The following is an 18,055-nucleotide window of genomic DNA, read 5'->3' as shown; positions in this document are numbered from 1 at the left end:
TCTCAGGTGGAGATGCTCCTCTGTGTGAGAGTTTTATGACGCTGGTTCTCGCAAAGTTCTTTGACTTTCCCGGAAGTGATGCAAACAATTCTTGTGACAGTCTTACAATCCCTTTCATTCTTTTTATTTTCAAATAATTTTTAATAACCTAATACTAACCACCAGCCATAATTACACTGAAGATGGAGCGTAAAGTTTTAGTTTAGCAAATAAATTTGTGAATGTGCTTTTGCTTTGTTACAACTTTTGAGAACATTGATTCACATTGAACTTTTTGTGACATTGATTCACAAATATTACTGGTCTTGTCTACCACACATGGATGGTGTTTGTAATGCCAAAATTGCAGGAGTAAGAAGTTTTAGGTGCCTTTTCATTTCACTCAGAAACAGATAAGTAGCGAGTAAACACACACACACACACAAATCATATCAATTGTCATATTTTGATCCATTAAGCAAGTTTTCTTTAATGCATTTAAGCAACATTATGTCAAAATGGTACCAGTTTATCCTACTCAAATGCATGTGACATCAAACAAACAAGATCAGAAGTGGTGGTGGCATAGTGGGCTAAAGCACAGAACTGGTAAGCAGAAGATTGCTCGTTCAATCCTCACAGCCACCGCCATTGTGTCCTTGAGCAAGGCACTTAACTCCAGGTTGCTCCAGGGTGATTGTCCTTGTAAAAAGTGTACTGTAAGATGCTTTGGTTAAAAGTGTCTGTGAAATGCATAAATGTGATCTAATCTACCCAGCATTGATTAGACAGTACCATAAAAATCATATAAACAAACAAAACGACAAAAAATTCTGAAAGTTTTGGATAGATCCAATATTAATTTATGATGGTTTTACAGTAGCAACAATAATTCTAGTAACTATCTTATGGTATTTTGCCTGAAACTATGGTTAGCATGATACATTTAAGTAAGGGTGGGTGTAAATAACTCACTGCTCTGAGAATGAGAATGACATTGCTCAAAATTCAGCAAAGTAGTCTTAATAACAAAACAATAGCGCCTCCCTTTTTTAGTCATCTCTATTTCATTGAATTAATCATAATTATTAAATTATTTAAGTGGAGGCAGATTGGGCAACTGATTGGAATGAACATTAAATCATTGTTTTCTAAGTAGTTTGTGCTACTGTAATTCTTGTCAGTGCTGTGTGGATTACTTGTGAACTGTAATCAGGTACTGATTACAAGTTGCATGACAAAAAAATGCAATCAGTAACGTAATCTCATAGATTACATTGTTGGGGTAATCTAATCCAATTACATTTGGATTAATTTGGGATTACTTTCAACCTAATTCTATTTTATTTTGTCACATGCATTTGAGTAGGATAATCATTTTAACATAAAAGTACATAGAGAAAGAAAATGTATTCCATTCTTTATTACTAACAAAAAGAGCCTCACAAAAAAAGCTCATGACATTGTTAAAAAGTGCATTACATATTAAATGAATGAAATAAACATTAAATATAAAAAAAAAATGGGGGGCCTGGGTAGCTCAGCGAGTGTTGATGCTGACTACCACCCCTCAAGTCGCAAGTTAGAATCCAGGGAATGCTGAGTGACTCCAGCCAGGTCTTCTAAGCAAACAAATTGGCCCAGTTGCTAGGGAGGGTAGAGTCACATGGGGTAACCTCCCCGTGGCCGCGATTAGTGGTTCTCGCTCTCAATGGGGCACGTGGTAAATTGTGCGTGGACCGCGGAGAGTAGCATGAGCCTCCCGTGCTGTGAGTCTCCGCGGTGTCATGCACAACAAGCCACGTGATAAGATGCACGGATTGACGGTCTCAGAAGCGGAGGCAACTGAGACTTGTCCTCTGCCACCCGGATTGAGGTGAGTAACCGTGCCGCCACTAGGACCTACTAAGTAGTGGGAATTGGGCATTCCAAATTGGGAGAAAAGGGGATTAAAAAAAAAATAAAAAATGTATATATATATATATATATATAAGCCAAAGTTATAATAATAAAAAAAAAAACCCTGAGACGTCGTTTATTTTAAGTGCATAAAACAATAGCAGCATTACGAACATTAATGACCATAAAGTCAGCATAAAATGATCATGAAATGAATGAAATGTAATGACCATGAAATCAACAGCAACAACGTTGCCTATGTCAAAGCTTTCGTCTAAAAACACTGATAAACTTAGAGTAGAGTTCCACTGAGTCGCACAAGGAACAATCGTGTCAAGTTTTGTCAAGTTTCATGCAGTGGACTACACTGCATTATCAGCAACAGTAGCGCAATGGGCTTTGTTCCATATTACAAGTTACAAGTACTTGATTTTTGTAATCGTATTATGTAACCAAAAATTACATGTAATCCGTTACTACACAGCACTGATTATGGTTTATATTTCTGACCATTTAATCACCAAAGAATGAGTTATTTGTTTTGGGTAACTGATTACTTTTACTGTCTTCTGTTTCCCTGATACATCTCATCTCATCTAGTCCTGTAACATTGTCAGAATTCTACAGATTCTTTAAGGCACGGTTTCTTATATTTTGAATCCTGTGGTATACCCGGTTTTCATAACCTACTGAACAAATTAAAAGTTGTTTTTCCTCTCTCCCATTTATATTTATTTATGGTTGGCAAATAATTATCACGAATCAATACAAATAGCAAAGTATGTGTTAGAATGTGCTTTATTGAAGGACCACAGTTTCACAGCGCCACATCACACACTTTCATTTGCAGCAGCGCGTCTGGCACGATTTCTCCTTGTCCTTGCCCGCGCTCTCACAGCCCTGGTGTCCTTACTGCATCCAGATGCAGTACTGCAGCAACCTACAGGGACGAAAAAGGGAAATTTATGCAATTCGGCAGAACCTTGAGTGAAGGGATGTTTAATAACCCGACATATCTGACCCACTTTTCTTGCATTGTGAGCTTGTACAATTGGTGCATTTGCAGTTTTGCCCGCAGTTACAAGATCCAGCTGCAACACAGAGAGGTCTCACATTTACCAGAGATGCGCGCCACTGTCATCGCATTTTCTTGTTAAACTGCTACATTTCTATGCTAGAGTTACTTCGACTACACCTGGTTTTAAATTTAGATAATATACTTACTTTTAGAACAGTCACACTTCTCCATTATTTCCCACCTCAATTCCAACGAGTTTATTATGCTTCGTGAATGAATCTGGTCTGTGGAAATAAATGGAATCGCTCGTATGTGCGTCACACTCTACAATCACGTGCAAACGTCATATGAACTGTGTGAGCTGATGGATAAAATGGTAACCAGAGAGCTTGTACACATGGTGTAGAACAACCTCCGCGTTTTTAACAGAGAGAACTAGCAACTAGCGTGTTACGACAGTAAGTCACCGTTTGCGGATTCCATTTAAATGAATCGGGAGAGCCGTAAACGCACACCTACTTGTCGCAATATTCTCTGCGTCTTCTCTTATAAAACAGCAATTTTATCGTTGTAAACTCCACACATAGTTCATTACAAAAGAACGGTTTAGTGTAAAACATCTTGAAGATTAGCAGACAGGCGGTCAATTCATTAAGTGATGAGCTGTTTCCTCACAAAAGCAGTTTATTCAGCGTACTGAAGCATTTCCGCCATAGACATCCATTAAAAATACGGCCTCTTGTCTCCTCGACAGGGTACCGCCCATAGAATGCTACAACTACGTTTCCATCCAAGGATGTTTTTTTGCGAAAAATGTTTTAGCGCATCAAAATAAAGCTGATGGAAACGCAAATTATCGCTAAAATTTCACAAGTGTCGACATAATATTTTTCCGTTTAACTCTAGCGCATAAACTCTGTCGATACTTCAAATGTCGTGAAAAACTGGTTTGGAAACACTTTTTGTGTTAACGGCATTAACGCAAAAATGTAGTCTCACATGACAGAATTTGCCCCAATCATTAGCCTGTGTTAATCATGACGACGGTATACAGCCTTGAAAGCCAATTTATTGTACGTGATTATGGATTGATCTTAACGGCATAAAGATCCGATGCTGCAAACACGTCATGACACTTCCAGGAGTCCCAACACAAATATCTCGTATCATGCACATCGACAAGTGCACGGAGAACAAATGAATGGCCACTGTTTGTGATTAATTTAATCGCGGTAGACATCCGTTTATTTATTAAAGTTGCTTTTCCACACCATTCAAAATAATAGACCACACAAAAAAAAAAAAAAAAAAAAAAAAAAAAACATCATTTCTATGCACAAATACGTTTTAAATTAAAAATAAATACACAATACTATGAGAAAAGCTTCAGTGTGCTTTTTTGGAACACTAACATATAGCCCAATTCTATTTAATTATTGTTTAGCTTACTTTTGAAAAAATGCCGGAAAAATTTCCTGTATTAAATCAGATAATTAATTACCAAACGAAAAATATAATATTTTAGACATATAATATATATATATATATATATATATATATATATATATATAATATATATATATATATATATATATATATATATATATATATATATATATATATATATATATATATATATAATATGCCTTTTCTTTACACGAACTTAAATTAGCCTTATCCTGTTCTGTAGGCGAAATAAGTCGGCTGAATGACATTCTCAGAATGTTCTACACTTTTTTCAAGACTATAAACTATCAGAACTATTTGTCCAATGAGTTCACTTTCAGAAAACCAGCTTTTGAACATTTTAAAACATTTAAATATTTTAAATATAACCCTCTTTACCTCGGATCGCATTTGCTGAGCTTCTTCAGAAAATGTCAATTGAATTATGATGCTAAAATTAATTATAGATGACAATCAAGTTCAGTTGGTCGTTAAAAGTTGCGGGACATAATGCAGTTGTGATAGCAATGCTTTAGATTAGATGACTGTTTAAAATAGCCTACTGAATATCAGGAATGTATCATATGTAAACCCTGAAATTACACAGCATCAGTTTTTCTTTTATAGCTGTGCACACAGCATATACACATCGATGGATGGTCCTTATACTAAGACCGAAAGTTCCCTCACTAGTTGGTGCAGGTTGCCAGCTTGAACAGGGCCATGATGACTCGCTTTCGGGTCGGAACCGGTAGGCGCAACATCAGGACCAATATTATCATCACCATCAGAAGGGCAACTGTTCGCTTTTGATTGCAATTCATCCTCTTCTGATTGCTTTTATTTGTGAAATTAAAATGACAAGCTGGTTAATTTCATGAATTGTCTCAATACTCTCCCCATTTTACCAAAATTTAGGAAGAAAAAAAATAGGGACATCTGGGAGGTGAATTAGCGATAAACACACATTTCTGTATGGAAACGGCTTAAGGGTAGATTTATTTTGCGATGAACCAAAACTTATGCGACAAAGTGTTTTTTTTTTAGGCATGACGTCATCACGCAAACCATTTTTATCGCACTTTTTTTTTTTTTTTACACATTTTCACTTTGTCGGTAACAAAACAGCGCGAAAAGTGGATGGAAACTATGACTAGGCTATGAGACCGCTGCGTTATAATTTCAGGCAAAGATCATTTGCAACATTTATAGAAGGGTTCTACTGGTAACCCTTCGTTTGCCTAGTCTCGCGAGAGTCGCATGCGATGTTTACACGCTGTCAATCGGTCTTTGTAAAGTCACGTGTTTTTACTATGTGTGACGTCATAGAGGCGCCATTTTGAAGGTTTCGGCTCTGTCTGCAGAGAATTGAAGAAAAGAGATTGCATGCACCTGCCAGAGAAGACAGTTAGATCTGTTCTCGTTGTTCCACCTAAGCCTAAGCAGCTGCCTAGCATGTTAGATGTTTCAATTCTAGTAAAAACGATTCTTATTTTTACTTGTTGATGCTGCGCATGTTACACAAACATGTATCAGTTTATCTTTGGCCTTATGTGCCCACACAGCCTGAGGGCAAGAATTGCACATTGTTTACTTTTGCCCAAGTTGTACATTGGTAATGTTTACTTTTGCCCAAGTTGTACATTGGTAATGTTTACTTTTGCCCAAGTTGTACATTTGTAATCTTTACTTTTGTCCAAGTTGTACATTGGTAATGTTTACTTTTGTCCAAGTTGTACATTTCAAAAACATGTTTGTTCTAAAACATGGGATGTTACAAAGGGATGTGATGTTATTGTCTCTACTTAATTCTTTGTCAGTATTTACTTGTAAGTAAAATTTTCAAGTAGTTGTACGTGTATTTAATTATAGTACTTGATTACATGTTGTTTTTGTCTACCACTGATTATTATTATTAAATGTATTATTACACATATTAATATGATAAATATTACAAATATTGTATTAAAATATGATTATTATTGCAGTTATTATTATTACGACTATTGTAAGTAGTTGTCAACATGACTTCTATGCCTCTAACATTAAACCTTTACCCTGTGTGTACAACATTTGTTTTCCATACTTCATTTGGCTGTCAAAGTGTTGATAACAAGGAGACAATCAAGAACACCAAATTTTTTTTAAATGCCATAGTACATACTTTATTGTGTATGTAAGACTGGGTGAAAAAGTAGTTTTAAAATGCATAATAAGAGATGTGGCAAGCAGGATAAAGCATCAGCACAAAATGTATTCTTAAACTGTAGGTGGACACAGTGGAAGTAGTAGAAACAAAGTTGCATAAATTGAAAAACATATTTATGCATCAGATAGATCAAAATACATCAGCACAGAATGCATTTCTACAATACAGTTGGACATAGGTTTGTCAGCGCACAACACAGTGACAATCTTATTCAAAAATGTGACATCCTCACCTTCACATGGAAGTATCATGTTGATGGGTATGGTTCCTGTTAAGATTTTATACTTCTGACAAACATTTCCGATGACCCTCTCAAGTGGATTCTTAGGTGTGCTATTTTTCTAGTCTCCTCTACATATTTTGCAGCTAGCTGACAACTGCCTTTTGTAAAGGCTGGGAGTTTGACCTCTGCACACAACATGCCAACACTTTCCTGTATGTCAAAACCTCTATCAGCCAAGACAATGTCACCTGGCAACAAATTGTCAAGAAAACCGCTGTTCTGTGTTATATGTTTCTCACTTGTATGGCCTCCCCACCTTTTTGATTTGAAACAAATAGATCCCTTGGGTGTAATACCTATCAAATACTTCATAGTGTGATTGTGCTTGTAGCTGGAAACCATTTGGGCACGTGCTTTCAGACTGGATGGTTTCTCTGTGAAAATCTCAAAACAATCAAAAATCAATGTACACTGTCTTTGAGGAAACATGAAAGAGATGGGCCAGGTGTTGTGCAGGCAGATCCAATCTGAGGCGCAAAAAGGTTAACAGTAGCATTTGAAATGGAATGAGAATTTTCTTTTGGTCTGACATGAGAGGCACCAAAAAATGTAATAAGGCCATAAAGGTTCCCAGGTTTGGCAGACTCGTATAGTACTTTACTTTTTCATCTCCAAAAAAAAATCAGACATCCTGTACTCATCGAGTTCACGCCGCAGCTGTCTGTTTTCTTCCAACAGGCGGTTTACTTCTGCACATCTGCGCACACACAAGTTACATTCAGTCTGTGCCACTGCCACCTCCTGAGTGGTATCATGTGTCCCCTCCTCAGTGTGTAGCTGACCATCTCCTACAGCTTCCTGCTCTCCCTCCTCAGTGTGAAGCTAATAACTTTCTCCAGCTTCCTGTTATCCCTCCTCAGTGTGTAGCTGACCATCTCCTCTAGCCTGGTGGGCCATCGTATCAGCTGGCTGTAGTGTGTGTTTCCTTAATTGTTCCCGCTTACTTCATCTTGCAGAGCATGCAGTGTCCATTTGTGTAATGTCTGTGTGGCCCAGATGTAGGGATGGTGCCCAGTCTGGGTCAGTCTCATCATCTTGTATGCAGGTTGACCTGCAATAACATCAAAATTTTTTTTTTTTTTTTTTAACTAGCTACATAACATAGGACTATAGGTATAAAAAGTACTCAGAAATTATACTTAAGTTAAAGTATGGATACTGAGTGAAAATTATAATCAACTATAAGTCAAAGTAAACTCAGCAAAAAAATAAACGTCCTCTCACTTTCAACTGCTTTTATTTTCAGCAAACTTAACATGTTTAAATATTTGTATGAATATAAAAAGATTCAACAACTAAGACATAAACTGAACAAGTTTCACAGACATGTGACTAACAGAAATGGAATAATGTGTCCCTGAACAAAGGGGGGGGGGGTCAAATACAAAAGTAACAGTCAGTATCTGGTGTGGCCATCAGCTGCATTAAGTACTTCAGTGCATCTCCTCCTCATGGACTGCACCAGATTTGCCAGTTCTTGCTGTGAGATGTTACCCCACTCTTCCACCAAGGCACTTGCAAGTTCCCGGTTATTTCTGGGGGGAATGGCCCTAGCCCTCACCCTCCGATCCAACAGGTCCCAGACGTGCTCAATGGGATTGAGATCTGGGCTCTTCACTGGCCATGGCAGAACACTGACATTCCTGTCTTGCAGGAAATCACATACAGAACGAGCAGTATGGCTGGTGGTATTGTCATGCTGGAGGGTCATGTCAGGATAAGCCTGCATGAAGGGTAGCACATGAGGGAGGAGGATGTCTTACCTGTAACGCACAGTGTTGAGATTGCCTGCAATGACAACAAGCTCAGTCCGATGACGCTGTGACACACCGCCCCAGACCATGACGGACCCTCCAACTCCAAATTGATCCCGCTCCAGAGTACAGGCCTCAGTGTAACGCTCATTCCTTCGACAATAAACCATCACCCCTGGTGAGACAAAACCGCGACTCGTCAGTGAAGTGCATTTTTTGCCAGTCCTGTCTGGTCCAGCGAAGGTGGGTTTGTGCCCATAGGCGACGTTGTTGCCGGTGATGTCTGGTAAGGACCTGCCTTACAACAGGTCTACAAGCCCTCAGTCCAGCCTCTCTCAGCCTATTGCGGACAGTCTGAGCACTGATGGAGGGATTGTGCTTTCCTGGTGTAACTCAGGCAGTTGTTGTTGCCATCCTGTACCTGTCCCGCGGGTGTGATATTCGGATGTACTGATCCTGTGCAGGTGTTGTTACACGTGGTCTGCCACTGCGAGGACAATCAGCTGTCCTTCCTGTCTCCCTGTAGTGCTGTCTTAGGCGTCTCACAGTACGGACATTGCAATTTATTACCCTGGCCACATCTGCAGTCCTCATGCCTCCATGCAGCATGCCTAAGGCACGTTCACGCAGATGAGCAGGGACACTGGGCATCTTTTGGTGATTTTCAGAGTCAGTAGAAAGGTCTCTTTAGTGTCCTAAGTTTTTATAACTGTGACCTTTAATTGCCTACCGTCTGTAAGCTGTTAGTGTCTTAACGACCGTTCCACAGGTGCATGTTCATTAATTGTTTATGGTTCATTGAACAAGCATGGAATACATTGTTTAAACACTTTACAATAAAGATCTGTAAAGTTATTTGGATTTTTACAAAATTATCTTTAAAATACAATGTCCTGAAAAAAGGACATTTCTTTTTTTGCTGAGTTTATTTACACCCCTGCATTGGATGATTGCATAACATTTTACAGTATTAACAAGACTAGATTAACCCGTTTCTGCTCTCCCGCTCCCTGGTTGTCTGTTGTTATAATAGCATGGATAATCCAAGACAACGCATGTATATAACGTTAGCTACTCTAGAAAATAGAAAGAAAGCACATCTGTAAACATTACTTAAAAAAATCTTTTACTTACCTTTATGAAAATGTAGAGAGCAAACATACATAAACTGAGATATCTTGACGAAAGTGATGTTTTTGCGTCTCACCACTGCAACCCATGCCATCCGATGCCTCTTTGTTATCTCTGCTACCTGCTGTCCATAGCCCTTTTTCCAGGTCAAAGGTCAAGTTTTTGACCTTTTCTATCATGACTTATTAGTGCAGCTTTTCACACAACGCGAGCGTACCATTTCAGCAATGAAAGAAAGCGAACGAAAAGACAATGCTCCAACCACAGAATACCTCCAAAATGGCGGTTACACCCATAATGCACTTCAGTTATCGTAAGTTTGACATCATCTGTCAAAGACCGATTTTTTATTTGGATTCCCACAGAAACCCTAAACCTACCCATACCCCTAACCTTAACCCTACCACTAAATCTAACCCTTAAACTAAACTTAGTTACAGCCAATGAGACTTTCGCGAGACTTTAGCTGCAGGAGGGTTACCTTCTAGACACAGCCATGAACTTAGGTCCCCCGGAGATAAAATGCACGAGAAAGCATAATATTAAAGCATAATATTGTCTTAATCTTTCTCACTAACAATTGTATCTATTTATTAAACTTATTTTTCCACTATTCATATTCATGTTGCTGCAATCATAACATGTCGTATAATTATAATTATTAGCCAAGCTAATTGTACTATACACTATTTAATACACTATTAACCATGTTAAATGTTGGGACAAACCATTACACAAACAGTAGTTGGTGCTAAAGTGTTTTCTTTTTTAATGTAAACATTTCATTGGTCATCATAAAATTAAAACCAGCAGTACAGTGCAGTATACCCCAAGGGAGTAAAGAGAACATTCAGTGCACCAAACAAAAAATCCATCCAGAGTGGAGAAAAAGAAGAGAGGGATGGGAAAATAAATCTGGGTTAAATAACAGATCATGGATGAATAGAAAGTGTGCATGCATCACACATGCACACATCTGTACACACTCTCACACATTACATCATCAGATAAAGAGAGTGAGATAAAAAGAAATGACAGCTCATTCATTCAGTAATTCAGTTATGTATGAATCCAAATTACTTTCTTGATATTAATGCTGTTCTCCATCCAAAGTCTGTTAGCTAGTTTGTTTGTATTCATAGCTCGACATTGATAGGATGCACAAAGTGTGGAGCGATACAAAATATGTAAATACATGCGCTTATAATTATATAAATAAATAAACTACAGAATCATTTGTACAGAAATGAACAGATTTTGATCTACTTGTGCTCATGTAGAGTGAGAATGTTGTCAACATTACACTTTGTAAGAGGCTTCATTAGCTGAAAGGCATTTTATGTCACAGCCTGAAGCCAGTGGGCAGAAACCCAATAAGGAGCGATGCTCAGTTCACAAACAACTTTGGCTTTAGAGCTGCCCCTGGACAACATTCAGTTTCTGCAATGACATTCAGCTCTGCCAAATGATTAGTCAACCAATGACAATAACTCTCAGTCATTTAATATTTCACACATATTACTCGATGAAAAAAGCCTGCAAGAGACACTGATCCTTCTGGGTTTTTCAGATCATTTTATTTTAGGATTGTGTCAGCACTTCAAAGTCTCTGCCATGCGGACTTGTGTGTTATCACCTGACAAACACTCTCACTCATTGTGACTAACACTCACACACATGCACTCATGCTTAAAGCATCTATGCCCGGCCACACACATTTTACACTATACATGCACACCCGTACATTATTAGCTCCAGCAATGTGTTGACAAACTACAAAAGAAAAACAAGGGATAAATATTATGAACAAAAGACAAAATTGACAGTGAAATGAAATAAGGGAGTGCCTTGGCCAAAGTCATAGGGGTGTCAGTTCGGTCACTTGTTACCATATTGAGGTGCAACAAGTGGATTTGGAGCTCAGTAGAGGCCACACCCACGCAGGTTATTGGCGATGATGATGTCAGTGACAGCATCAAAAACCACTTGGATGTTTCCTGTGTCGGTAGCGCAGGTTAGATGACAGTAGATCTCTTTATTAGGAGAGCGATTCTTACTCTCAAACTGAGCCTGGATATATGCAGCTGCGGCATCAAATGTATTTGGGCCTGTGGGAAAGATTTAAGAGTCAAACACTGTTGTGTGGCAGTATTTTTTCATATCTCTACATTTCTTTGTACAGTTTATGTACCTGTATATTCTGGGAAGCAGATAGACAGTGGAGATTTCGTGATCTTTACTCCAAAAAGGTCCTTCTTGTTGAGGAAAAGGATGATTGAAGTGTCAACAAAGAACTTGTTATTACATATAGAGTCGAAAAGCATAAGAGACTCGTGCATACGGTTCTGCAGAGGAGAAAGAAATAAGATAATGAGTAAAACATGCTGTACTGGATGCGCTTTTAAGTTCACTAATGAGAAGCTTGTGGTGGGTGAATAAAGTAGTATTTTTCTGTAACCGGTGATAGCAATTTCAGATGTACCTTAAAGTTAATAATTTACCACTCGATGTAGTTTATATATGAGACTATAGTGTGAGTATACAAGCTGTCTGAGAGAAGTAGTTCACCGTGGTCTCATCTTCGTGGAGCATTTGGTCGTATCCACTCATCGCCACACAGAAGATAATGGCTGTCACATCCTCAAAGCAGTGAATCCATTTTTTTCTCTCTGATCTCTGTCCCCCCACATCAAAAAGCCTGGGGCAACACATCACACACTTTTAGAACACATATAAAGCCATGTGTGCATACACACACAAGACACTTGATCAGATCATACAAGTCAAACTCACAATGTACATTAAGAGACAAAATAGGTTGTCCAAAGCTTCAGCATTTCATTTCATTTTTTATTTTTATTTTTGCAAGTCTAAATACTCAAGGAAATAAATATTTTCCTACTCCTCATGCTATTTAAAGACAAACATATTGAGGAACTTTTGACAGTTTTCTGTTGATTCCTGCTATTTAATAGCATGTGTGAACTATTTTATTTAAAGGGATAGTTCACCCAAAAATGAAAATTCATCCTCATGCCATCCCAGATGTGTATGACTTTCTTTCTTCTGCTGAACACAAATTAGGATTTTTAGAAAAATATTTCAGCTCTGTAGGTCCATACAATGCAAGTGATACCGCACCAAAATTTTAAAGCTCAAAAAAGGACATAAAGGCAGCACAAAACTAACCCATATGACTCCAATGGTTTAATCCATGTCTTCAGAAGCGATATGATTGTTGTGTTCTTTTTTTACTATAAATTCTTCTTCTTGCCCAGTAGGTGGCGATATGCACAAAAAAAGAAGAATGTGGAAGTGAAAGTGGGCATTTACAGTAAAAAGGACTGAAATATTGATTGTTTCTCACCCACACCTATCATATCGCTTCTGAAGACATGGATTTAACTACTGGAATCTTATTGATTACTTTTATGCTGCCTTTATGTGCTTTTTGGAGCTTCAAAGTTCTGGCCACCATTCACTTGCATTGTATGGACCTACAGAGCTGAGATATTCTTCTAAAAATCTTTGTTTGTGTTTTGCAGAAGAAAGAAAGTCATACACATCTGGGATGGCATGAGGGTGAGTAAATGATGAGAGAATTTTCACTTTTGAACTATCCCTTTAACAAAAGATGCCCTGCAATATGCTACAAGTAAAGATCAAACTTAAAACAGTAGCACAGGTATCAAACTTCACATACAACCTAATTCTTTTCTGGCTTTTATAACTCCAGCTTGTATGAAGCTCTGAGATTTCCCTTCATTTATTTATTTTTGTTAAAAGATCGGATAATCAGGTCAGGTTTGATTGTGTGCTAAAACATGCCTTTAGGAGGCAAAGAAAAATCCTTATTTGGATTTTATTTTGAAATTCAACACATGAGTGGGGGAAAAAAGTCTATACCTAAAGTTGAGGTTCTTGAAGCAAAAATTTGTTTCAACAATGCCAGTAGTTTTGACTCGGGTTCTGAGGATATCTTGTTCAGTGGGAAGGTAATCTGGAGATCCAATGCGCTGCAAACTGTCTAGGTAACTGAAACACAAAAAGCATAAACTAATTTTTAAAGGTTCATAAGTATAACACCATATGTGCATGAGAGAGAGCATGAGATTTGTGTTCTCCAGCACATGACCTGACTGTGACATACTCATTGCATCATCTCATTGCATGCAGGTGGACATAACAGAGAAACTCACTATTGGGCAGAGTCGTTGAGCTGGTACTCTCTTGAGCGGCTGAAGCAAACTTGAGTTCCAGCATCAGTCCACACACGCATCATGGCAGCCAGCAGCTCTGTTGAGAATGACTCAGTGTCCTCCATACGAGTGACCACATCAAATACCAACTTACCGTCTGCCTATAAACGTGCAAATATCATAAATATACATTATATATAAGGTTATAAACGTATCTTTTTCAATGCATACTGTAGGATATGCAAAGGGGGGCCAAAGTATATTACACTCACAATTACAATGATGTTTTATCATTTCATTCACTAGATGTCACTGTAGCTCTGTGCATCCTCTAAAAAGTCTCTTGAGTAGGCTTAGGTTATGCAAGGTATAGTAAATCATCAGAAAAATACAATGTGAATAATAATGTGAGATAATCTAATGTGAGCATCTCTCACACCACTTATACATGACTAACTCTTTGTAGTGGATTGCCTTTTGACTTCAGTATTTTCAGTTCTCTTGATTGATACTCATTGCATGCATGCATGAGTGTGTGCATGTGTTTATACATACAGCTCTGTCCTTGTCTGCGTAGTCTATACCAAGAGTCTCCATGGCTCGCAAGATGGTAGCAAGGCTCTGAATAGTGTTGCTATAGACCACAGGTTTAAACTGCTTTACATCATCTCCAGAGAACCCATCTTCATGGATAATCCTGACGCAGAGACAACATATAACGGCCATTATGCGCGCGCGCTCACACACACACACACACACACACACACACACACACACAGTAGCATAATTAGGGAGGTAACACTTCACAATAATGTTCTGATTATTAACATAAGTAAATGCATTAGGTATCATGAGCTAACAATGAACAAAATATTTTTACAGCATTTATTAATCTTGGGTAGGGTTCATCTATTAAAATAAAATTGTTTATTGTTAGTACATGTTAACTTATGCAACTTTTCATGTATTAGAATATGCTGAAATTAACATTAACCAAGTTTAATCCATGCTCGTTAGTTCATATTAACGAATGTAGTCAACAAATGTTAACAAATACAACGTTATTGTAAAGTGTTACCACTGGGGATTAGGTTGAGGTTGCATAGCTCAAGATGTTGGACATGTGTACTATTTTAAGTGATAAGTTCAACTGTAACTATGTAATAACTGTTTTACTGAAATAAAAGGTTAAACTTTAATCTAGTAAGAGTGTAGGCATTTACAAACTCAGAATGTATTTTAGCTGTTGTGTCTGATCCTTTATAAATATTAATCGAGTGTTTAATAGTACAACGAATTGGTAAAACTGTAGTGTTTGGGGGGTTTCGTGTAGTTATGCGTGTTTCCGTAGTTATGAAAATGTAAGGTTGGGTGGCATAGTCCCGGTAAATCCCTTTAAAGGGCGGATAACGCTGAACGAGACTGTAGGGATCAGGCATTAAAAGCCACCCATTAAGATTAATACAGAGTCTAACGCACACACACACACAGATGAGCCATCATGCAGAACAAGACATAACACACAAGTAGCTATTAAATGCGCATGCCAAAAACGTGAAACATTAAGGAACCTTGGAAGATAGTCCAGCAGAAACAACAACAACAAGGTAGACGCACACACTCAAGACTAACATACACAGTTATTCACAGCGGGACAGACAAACGTAAGCGCTGTCTCTTGGGATAGCTTGTTCAGCACTACCACACTGAACAGCGCATGCTAAACACCTCTCTGCAGCGTTTACTGCTCCGTCCAGTGGAACATGGCGGAACCGACATGAAACGACCCTGGATAACGGCACACAGAATCAATGAATGTCTTAAAAACGCACTTACTTCATCTGTTTGACAATGGTGCTCTTCCCCGACTCCCCTCCGCCTGTGAAGACAGAGGCTGTCAGTGCGGTCTCTCTCTCTCTCACATACACACACACACACCTGGCCCTTTACAAGCACTCACGCGCACCTGCACAATCTGAGCTATTAGGGATCATATTTTAAGTCTTTTTCTGCGTGACCTACCGAGCAGCAGTAATTTGACTTCTCTGGCTGCGCTTAATCCGTCTTCTTTGAGGTTTTTCTCGATCGCTCTGCTCCGGTCCAGAGCCGCGCGCTCTTCTGCGCTTAACGTGCATCCCATTGCAAGACAGAGAGTCGGGACGCGCGAGAGCTGTTTCCCAAATATCCGTCGCTGTCCCACACTCTCCTCTCTTTCTCACTCAGCCGTCGCTAAAGCATCCGAACCGAATTGAGGTCAGGGACAGGCTCGCACTCCGGCCTCTTGATCGGGAGGTGGTCGTCCTGCTCGCGCTCCGGATCGCGGGTGTCTATTGGGCGGCGGCAGTGACAGCCGGCACCAGCTCTCATCTGAGGCTGTAGTTCCCACCTAATGCGCGAGGGGCAAACCCCTCTCATCGCGCTGACGTCACAGACAGAGCAGCGCTACGAGAACATCTGTTCGGCATTGATTTTTGTTATGTATCTGTGTCGATAACGAAACAATAATTTGGATCAATAATTTGCTTTAATACGAGTTAAACTAAAGCAACAGCAACTGTGGCATAATATTGATTACCACAAAAAATAATTTGGACTTGCCTATCCTTTTCATAAAAAACAAAACAAAAAAACAATTGGGTTACAATTAGGCACTTACAATGGAAGCTAATGGGGACAAATCGTAAACGTTAAAATACTCACTGTTTCACAAGTAAAGCCACAATACGTAAACAATATGCGTGTTGACATGATTTTAGTGTGATAAAATCACTTACAAACCTTTTCTGTGTAGTTATAGCCAATTTTACAACTTTGTTGCCATGACGATGTCAACAAACCCAAAACGACTGCAAAAATGACGATTTAAACAACTTTACATCTCAAATAATACATGAGTTTGAATAAAATAATTAATGTAAGTGCTTTAATAAAATTATAAGCTTCACATTTTTGCCTTTAAACCCTCCAAAAAGTGGCCCCATTCACTTCCATTGTAAGTGCCTCACATGTAACCTCGGTTTTTACTTTTTTCAAGAAAAGGACAGACAAGTCGAAATTATTTTTTGTGGTAATCAACATTATGCCCCAAATTCTGTCGATTGAGTTCAACTTATTTTGAACCCGGAACATTCAATTAAAGAAATGATGCATTCACACAACGAGGGAGCACAAATACACTAATATGCAATACAAATACTTTCTCAATGTATCTACTGTATATAATAGATACAATTACCCCTCCCCACACACACAATCTTACAGCTCAAAGATTTCTGTGGATTTCTCTAATGCTTAACCCCTGGCATATGAGCCAGATGTTCTGCTGCTGGATTTTAGATAGCAACATAGAGTATAATAACGCTTTAAGTGTTTGTGCTTTAGCAACTACTCAGAGCTCAGTGCATTTTAAAGTCTGCTGGTGCAAATCTCTGAAGATGCTGATCTTGGGATATCCCCATTCATTCTAATGCCTTAAAATGTATTCATACACATGCATCATTTCACACTAATATAAAAAGACTCTTAGAAACTTCTGTTTGTTGAGCTTACCAAGGAAACAGATATTTGCACAGCAGAATAAACTTCAATAAATAATTGTGCATTTTAACAGTGTGCACAAAGGTTAAAACACAAATATACAAACAGAAAGATGCACAAGCTGCTGTATGAAGATGAATATCTGATAGAAATGTGACCGGGGGAGGGGAGAATATATATAATACATAACTTTTTGATTTCATGCCAAGACTGGCCCTCACTACAAAGAACTCTTCTCTTTCCGAACACACCAGTGTCACACACACACACACACACACACAGGTCACTGATGGATTACTTTCCTAAGATAAGAGCAATATCGCACCACACAGCCTGCTTAACATGCTTTTAGCTTTATTACCAGGGTGGGGAAATATCATGGAACCACCTCCATAAGCTGTAACATCACAAGTATGTTGAATATCATTACATAATAATAATAATATGCAAGTAGCACATAATGTATATATTGAATTAACTATAATGAGGAAACATCAATATTTACGATATCATTTAAAAAAATAAGTAGTTAACAAAACATTTCTCTGGCCAGGTGGTAACGGAACTGTTGATTAACATTTTCTCTGGTATTTTAATCAC

The 18,055-nt window shown here is 38.4% G+C and overlaps 1 protein-coding gene and 1 long non-coding RNA gene across 2 annotated transcripts; both read right to left on the bottom strand.

Annotated features, from left to right (window-relative positions):
- Positions 1-2,658: 2,658 nt before the first annotated feature.
- LOC127413938 (uncharacterized) lies at positions 2,659-4,113 on the bottom strand. Its single transcript, XR_007892713.1, has 3 exons — positions 3,103-4,113; positions 2,904-2,969; positions 2,659-2,818 (listed from the first exon to the last, which is right to left on the bottom strand). It is a non-coding gene; the product is annotated as an uncharacterized LOC127413938 (long non-coding RNA).
- A 6,358-nt stretch (positions 4,114-10,471) lies between these two features.
- On the bottom strand, positions 10,472-17,655 carry LOC127413880 (guanine nucleotide-binding protein G(o) subunit alpha-like). Its single transcript, XM_051651425.1, has 8 exons — positions 15,941-17,655; positions 15,755-15,797; positions 14,474-14,615; positions 13,919-14,079; positions 13,626-13,754; positions 12,288-12,417; positions 11,911-12,064; positions 10,472-11,827 (listed from the first exon to the last, which is right to left on the bottom strand). The coding sequence occupies exons 1-8, from the start codon at positions 16,056-16,058 to the stop codon at positions 11,640-11,642; spliced, it is 1,065 nt and encodes a 354-aa protein (XP_051507385.1). The 5' UTR covers positions 16,059-17,655; the 3' UTR covers positions 10,472-11,639.
- Positions 17,656-18,055: the final 400 nt, after the last annotated feature.

The sequence above is a fragment of the Myxocyprinus asiaticus genome, chromosome 2 (assembly GCF_019703515.2).
Source record: "Myxocyprinus asiaticus isolate MX2 ecotype Aquarium Trade chromosome 2, UBuf_Myxa_2, whole genome shotgun sequence".
Taxonomy (NCBI): Eukaryota; Metazoa; Chordata; class Actinopteri; order Cypriniformes; family Catostomidae; genus Myxocyprinus; species Myxocyprinus asiaticus.
This window is presented reverse-complemented; position numbering and strand designations above follow the sequence as displayed.